The sequence below is a fragment of the Ananas comosus genome, linkage group 19 (genome assembly GCF_001540865.1).
Source record: "Ananas comosus cultivar F153 linkage group 19, ASM154086v1, whole genome shotgun sequence".
In the NCBI taxonomy this organism is placed as follows: domain Eukaryota; kingdom Viridiplantae; phylum Streptophyta; class Magnoliopsida; order Poales; family Bromeliaceae; genus Ananas; species Ananas comosus.
The window spans coordinates 2683136-2691054 of record NC_033639.1 but is presented as its reverse complement, the minus strand read 5'-3'; the positions used below and the strand labels follow the sequence as shown (position 1 = coordinate 2691054).

General features: G+C 43.6%; 1 protein-coding gene across 1 annotated transcript in view; it reads right to left on the bottom strand.

Annotated features, from left to right (window-relative positions):
* Window positions 1196–7919, bottom strand: part of LOC109724698 (UPF0481 protein At3g47200-like) — a 13813-nt gene continuing 7089 nt past the window's right edge. The window contains exon 2 of the mRNA XM_020253602.1: window positions 1196–2687. Coding sequence (XP_020109191.1) covers window positions 1300–2400 — 1101 coding nt within the window. The 5' untranslated portion in view covers window positions 2401–2687 and the 3' untranslated portion in view covers window positions 1196–1299. The remainder of the gene's footprint in view (window positions 2688–7919) is intronic.

The window sequence follows — 7919 nt, the reverse complement described above, 5'->3', positions numbered from 1 at the left end:
AGAACAAAAGGCACTAGTAAAAATAAATAAGTTTGACCATTTTGAGCCAAGATTTTGGATCCAATTAGTGACCGGGTCGTCACAGTTTGAGTTCTGCATTTGCTTAATTTTGCCGCTCCGAGTCCATCATGAACAACAAAAAAAAAAAGGGAAAAGTCTTTCCCCAGACTCGAGTCCATCATGGAGAAAAAAGAAAAAAAAATTAGGGTTAATTGCATACAGTTTTTCGTAAATATATCGAATAATATATATATCCCTATAAAGTTCAACTTTTCATTTTCATCTCTATAAAAATCCAGTGTAATTCATATTTGCCTCTCTGGTTAATTTATTACCGTCAGAGTGCTATTTATTTTTTAACAGCAGATAAGTAAAATTATATTTTTGTCATCACAAATAATATCCCTCCAAAAGTCCCAACAATTAAAATTATGCAAAAAAGTCCTCACAAAAATCATATTCTTACTTTACAAGTGAATAGGATTATTATAATATAAGATGGGTAAAAAAGTTAATTTATCTCATTCACTAAACAAAGATTAAATATTTTATCTACGGTTAATTATATTTTTTTTAACGGATCTTAGTAGCAGGGGTATATTTGAAAACTTTAGGATTTTTATAAGGTTAAAAATAAAAAGTTGAACTTTTTAGGAATATAATTACAATTTGATATCTTATACGAAGCTGCATGTATACTATTAACCCCCCCAAAAAATTAAAAAGAAAACTTATTTAAATTTATTACAGTGTTTCCAAAATAGAAGGAGAGTACAATAACACGCCACTACAGTAAACATAATCAAAGAAATGAAGAAAACAACAATGTAATTATATTCAATTTTTGCACTGGTATAGTGTAAAATTATTTATTATTATTATTATTATTATTATTGTAAAAATGTATTGATCAGACCTCCTCAACTATATATAGGCTATTCTGAAATTGCTCCCTCAACAATTCTCTTTTCTTAGTGATGTCCTCTCTGCTTCTAATTTCTTTATTTAGTTGGCAAGTTTGTTCAATTTAATGGCTCTCTTAGTTATTAGCCGCTAATTTTTCTAGTTTTATTTTTAAAAAATTAATTAAAACATTTAATATTCACGGAATTACTAATAAATTTGATAAAATTTTTATTTTATTTTTTTTACTAAAGTCACTCAATAAAAAGTTAAAAATGCATATATACTGGCTTAACTATATATAGGCCGCTGAGGAAGCTCTTTCATAATTGCCTATAATTGAGGGGGTGAAATGTACTTACATTTTACTTAGTCTCGACGTACTCTTGACCTTTTTTACTTTTGTTTTATTGCATATATTGTCTGAAGAAGTGTGAGAATAAAGAGTATGGAGGCAGCGACGAGCGAAAGACCAACCCACGTGTTTGGGCAGTACTGCAACTTGAAGCCCCCATAAGCTCTGCTGACACGACTGTTATGATGTATCATCACGCGACCGTAAAGTCGAAGCAGAGTATCGGGCGTTAAGCGATCCTGCACTTCTGAATTCAAGCCCTTGAAGAATTGGACCACGTCGGCATCGTTATAGCCTGTGCTGGCTATTATCCCGCTCTCCCTGAGTAGCTTCACGTCCTCCTCGCGCTGCAGAAGGCAGGACATGCATGCTGAGTAGGGCATGAAGCAGTGCACGTCGTTCGTGGGATTCTTCTCGAACGCGATGAGGTTGCGGAAGATTTCTTCGCTGTAGTCATAAAGGTGCAAAGTGGGGATTTTGATCACTCCAGACATCTTCATCAATCCGCGTGTGAATGTAATGTCCAAGTTGCTGCGTGAGTGTTTCTTCTCAAACTTTACAGCAGATTTTCGGAGCTCTGTAGCGCTAGGAATATATTGTTCTAAATCATACTCGCTGTCTAGCTCTTCACAGTATAGCTCGTATCCTTCGACCCGTATTCGAGACCAGTGGAAAAGGTGGAGCAGATTATCAAAGTCCATTTCGTCATCCATCTTCTGCTCTTCATTCCTCGTGGGCCAGAGATCGGCGAAGCACGACAAGGCTAAGTGTCCGATCGAATATCTCTCAGAGGAGAAGATCTCGTGCTCAGGGAAGCATTCCGACAGTTTCTTGATGGCGAAGAAGGGAATCTGGTTGTCGGCCATCAACAAGTCGAGTTTGATCTGCTTCATGTGTTTTCTAACATCTGTACACAAAGTCATGTAATCCCAGATCTCGACTAGGGACTGCGGCTGGCTTTCGCGGGATGCATGTATCACGAATAGTATGAAAGAGCTGTCAAGCAGCAGCATTGTTTGGAAATCTTTCCTGCTGATCCATTCGAATAAATGTTCGCTGTAATAGAAGCGACCATTCTCTTTCTCCTCCTCATCCATCTTCGTGAGGTACTTCTCCACGTCGAGGCTCTGCGTATTGACCATAAACCTGGTAATCTTCCACTTGTACTCTTCGTTGAACGTCAACGAATTCTCGCGGGGGTGGTACGGCCCGATCGCCACTGCTCTCGGCTTAGTGAGTTCTCGGTGGCCATTTGCTTTTCCCTCGTGCTTGAAAATGCATGGTAGGGCCGTAGGCACATCCGATCATGTTTGCTAAAAAACCCTTCCGCTCCTCGTCACCAGTGTCATCCACCTCTAATACCTTCTTGTTCCATTCTTGGATCACCTCCGCAGAAGCACTCATGCATGCGAATCGGTTCGCTAGCTAGCTACATCAACGCAAATTAATATTGATCTTGGGGATCAATTTAGGCCATGAATGCATTCAATTTGATGAGCATTCTTGTAGTGATCAATATGACAACGTTCAACGACGCTCGTTCCCCATGTATAGCAACCAGTACTGTCGTATATATATGCGCGGACTATATATAATTATGCCCTCTCGCTTCAACTTTTGATTCTTTTTATTTAATTTAATTCAATCAATTAAATTAAATATTTTGAAATATTTAATAATTTTGGAAAATATTTGTTAACAATTCGACCGGTTAATAAAATTTAAATGCATAGAACTAAAAATATATAAAAGTGCAAAATTCATATTGCATCAAATTCATAGATAATTTACTTGGAATTAATTAATTAGGCAATGTGAAAATTGCTTGATTTAGTTAATTAATTTGTAGATTATCCAGAATTTTTATAATTTTTTTATCAATATCCAAATAATAATGAATAATTCGGCGAATTATTCGGGAGATCAAATATTCGTAAACTATTCGTTAATTCTTAAAACAATGGGACGGTTTATTATAATGGTAATTAGCAGTTCGTTGTTTATGAAATATTTATTTTCTTTTGCTAATTTAGAGAAATAGCACTTGAAGGTAACATAATTACCTGTAGATCGATTCTACAAATTAATTCAATTTTCCAATTTTGTTGACCGAAATCATCTACATAAAAAAACTTGAAAATTCATACATGTTTACCAAGTTTTTGCTGTTAAAGCCTAATATATTATCCAGTTCATTGTTCGATTTGAAATCTCCCAAATTATAATATATACTTTTTGATTTTAGATCTCGAAATCTCCTTAAAACCAATTAATTCCTCACCTCGATCTTAAAATGTGGATTTGGATTTAGGAGAACAGTAGAAAAATAGACAGATGTGTTAGAGGCTAATTAAGTTACCGGTTAATGAGCCTGCAGTTTGGCTTTTTTTCGCTTGTGCTTTAAGCAACAACCGCGTTGAGTACATTGTTTAACAGAAAAAACAATTTATTTTAACATTTTTTGCAGGTTAAATAAACAATAAATTTTCAGTCAAAATATATAGGATAAAAATTACATCCAAGCCTTCAAGCAAACGTCCTGGGTGAAAATGTATGGAGACCACCCCAAACTATATATTGAAGTCAGTCCTTTAATTTTTTACATTACTGAATTTTTTATATTTTTTTATCTGAAATCTATAGTTTAATAATTAGATTAATTTTATCTAATGTAACAATCAAACTAATTAAATTTAGTATCAAATTATTTAATGTTAAAACTTTAAAAGGTTTGTCTCAATCCCCGAATAGCCTGGATATTATTACTATTATTATTACTAATACTTAATTTTTACTAATACTTAATTTGACTATACAATTAAAAAATTATAGTCCAAACAGTTACCGATTTCACTGAAAATAATAACAACAACAATAATAATAATAATAATAATAATAATAATAATAATATTATTATTATTATTATTATTAGGCTAAATTGCATAAAATCCCACTATCAATACCCGCATTTTCACTTCCCGCTCTGTCATTTAAAAATCTACATTTTGCCTCATTGTAAAATAAAAAATATTCACTTCACCCCATGCCGTTAGTACTCCGGTAGGGTTTCGTTTATAAAATGTTATTATATATTTTTTATACCAAAAATACTCTCAGTCTCCTCTCCCGCCGTCTTGCCGGCCTTCATCTCGCCGTCTCGGTGCCTCGCCCTTCTTCGCTGCTTTGCCCTCGCCCACATCTCCGTCCATGCCCACAAACACCCTCTCGCCCTCCTCCGCCGCCTCTCTTTTGCCCTTGTTGCCTTTGCCCACCTTTCTATCCACGTCCACCTCAATATCCTTCCTACTGTCATCGAAATCGAGAGACGACGAGGGTGCAGGAGGAGAAGAAAATGGAGACGAATTACAACCAATCGTGGCACAAAAAATGGAAGAGAAGAGGCGGCAGATGAGCAAGATGAGGGAGGAGACGAAAATGGTGAGAGACAAATTGGTCATTTTGTCATCACAGTTCACACCGTACTCTTTTGTGAGCATTTTTTATTTTACAAGGAGCAAAATGTAGGTTTTTAAATGACAGAGAGAGGAAAATAAAAAAGCGGGTATTGTGTAATAACTGTCATTTTTTTTTTAGAAATTAAACCCTTTGTTGACAATGTTTCTGTGTGTAATGTAATTATAAAAGCACACGTCAAATTTCAGGCGAAACCGAGCTAAAATGGAGAAGTTATGAGACCCGGATGTTCGACTTAAGTGAATAGTAACTCCGGTTTTCCGGAGAAGCCACGAAGCAAACTTGGCCTCTGGCGCGTACAGACCTCTGAATATAGGACTCCAATAGCTCGTTTTGAACCTCTCGACTATACTGGAACCTTTGGCGCTGACAGAAACGGATTCTGATGTATGGTTTTCGAGAAAAAGGAGTTTTATCAAAAGAGGGTTTTCGTTCTTCGCTATTCTTGCGTTATGACACCCCTCGTGATCTGTGTATGTGACCAAGAGTAAGGTGAGGGATGTTATAGATACCTACTAGTGGTAGGAGATTCAAATTTGAATTTGAATCAAAGGATTTAGCGGGATTACAGCTGTCCTGGATATCTCCCAGGTGGCCCAATCATAGATTGGGTGTTGATTATTAGTGTCATAGGTGTTGGGGTGTTTGCCAAGGTGCTTCTAGCCAAAGGGTTATGGCTAATGGCATTGAGCGGCCTTCAGGGCTTTTGGTGTGACCCTGCGGCAGCCCTGGGTGATTCACAGGGCTTTGAGTGGCTGAGCACAGTGCTCAGTGGACGACGGGGTTTTGTGAGGTTAAACCTACAAAACCGTCGTTTGTGTTCTATTGTGGGGATGTGTTAATAGCGGCCTATTAACATGCTTAGGCCCAAGGGCTTTCACAGATAAAGCTGTGGCCTTGGGAGGTAGCGAGTGGATAGTAGTAGCTTGGATGTTTTATTACTACCACTGGTCGGTTGTTCCGAGTCGCTGTTTTGTGTCTCGTTTGTTTGTGACAGCTTTTCTTAGGCTTGGCTTTAGCGCAAGAAAGCTGCTTAAAGCAGCTTTTTGCGTGGCTTTAGCTGGAAAGCTAAAGGCGCTTTCGATGTCCTAGTACCTGTGAGTCAGGTCTCCAGTTTGTGTGTGAATGTGCGACGGGTGTCATCGGTGTTCCGCATGTTAACGTGTTTTCGGGGATACAAATGTATTTTAGGTAGTAAAATACATTTAGCCCGCTGAGGATACTGAGCAAGAGTGTTTGACTCCTGGAGATTCAAGGCGGCTCTGTGCATGACTGTCCAGAGCTGCACGGCCTCCGGCACGAGTGCCAGACCTCGCGTTGTCCAGTGACACCCTTCGCGCCCTCGTTGGGCTTCAAGATGCTTGTCGCGCGTCAGCCCCTTCTAGCGCGGTTTGTCCCGACTGGCCTGTGACGACTAGGTTTCACTCCACTCGTTACACTAGTCGTGACTGGGTGCTAGTGGCACGAGTGGAGGCCTCCGTAGTCCTGTCGGAGTCTAGCGGCCTATTCGTACGCGTTTGGGTTTTTGTCGTCGGTTTGTCCGAACTGTCCCAGCTGTGACGGCTTTGTCGCCTTGCCTCAGAGGGGCCGTTTTAGGTTCCACTCGTGTTACTAGTCTTTACTCAGTGCTAGTAGCACGAGGGAAGGCATAACTAGTCCCTCCGAGCCCTTCGAGTCTTGTGCTTAGGCAGGATTTGATTCGGGATAAAGCCCGAACCGGCCTCGTTCCAACGAGGCCGGCTGAAGGCCGTCGTGCCGCCGTACGCGCCGCCGGTCCCTGACCACGCCCCCTCCACTCCTCATGGCACGAGTGGAGCCAACCGCCGACCTTCGCCGCCGCCGCTGCCGGTTACTACGGGATCCGTAGGTTTGGGCTTCTCCTGTGCCGAGCGAGGCCGGCTGCTCCTCGAGGCCGCCGCGCCCGCTGCTGCCGCCTGCTCACGCCGGCTGGTCCTCCCTGGGCACGAGTGCAGCAAGCTGCCGCCTTCCGCCGACGCCGCCACGACCTGGTTTGGCTCGGGCGCGCCCCTCTCTCCTCGAACCCAAGCCGAAGAGGCCGCTGCCGCTGGAGCCTTGCCGAGTCCCGCCGCCGCCACTGGAGGGTCTCCAGCCGCCGCTGCCAGTCTCCACCACCCCTCCGCGCGGCCGCCACCCCACGCCGAGCCGGGCGTTTGGAACGCGCCGGCGTCCCTCTCCCTCGCCGCCGGCCGCCGGTGCTCTTGCCGATCCCCTCGAGGCCCGCTGTCGCTCGCCAACAGTCTCCGGCCGCCCTCCGCCGGGCCGGCTCGGACCTGTCGTCGCTACGCCCCCTCTCTCTAGACCGGTGGGTGGCGGTCTAGAGCGAGCCGACCGGCGTCTGGCGTCCTCGCTGCCGCCGCCGGTGAGACCGGCCAGCGCCTCCACGGCCGCCCTCCGGCCTCCCTCCGCCGTGCCGGCAGTGGTCCACCGCCGCTGCGCGTCCGGTCGTCGTCGAGCCAGGGCCGGGCTCGAGCCGGTCGTTCCGACGTCCGACGGTTCCGTCGTCGCCGACGCGCGCCCCGGTCACTGCTGCCGTGCGGCCGTCAGCGGCCTCCAGCCCGTACCGGTCCCCTCCCCCGGGCTCCCACTCTTGTAAGGACCCAACGGGTGCATATCCTTACCTCCTCCAACCACCCAATTAACTCTCCCTTACTACCTCCCCCACCGGCCCAAGCTCAAAAGGCCGCCGGCCCCGTGGACGGCCGCCGGCCCCACGCGCGTTCCCAACCCGTCCACACGTCTCCACAGCCGATCCCGCTTCAACCCCTAACCATTGCCGACCAGATCCCAAAGGTACCACTTTTGGATCGATGGGTTATATATAAAACGTATTTTACGCTTGATCAGGGGGTTTTCAGTAATAAACGTTGGCTCGGGAAGTGTCGCACTCACTAAACGCGATTGTGTGGAGATACAAACTAGAGTGTGCTAAGCTATGTATTTTACAGCGCGAAAAGCGCCTAAAAGGCAAACCGGTGAAAGCTGGAGAATTATTTGAAGTACGTAATAGCCTGTTAGGCAAGTAGCCTAAAGGCTTGCCTAACGTGGTAGCGCAAGTCGTGCTGCTCCCGTAGTTTTGACGGTAAAACAAAGCAGTCTAAACTGGAGGCTAAGTGCTGCTTTAGGCAGGCGAGAGGTTAAAGTTTTTGGTGTGTGTGTATGGTTACAA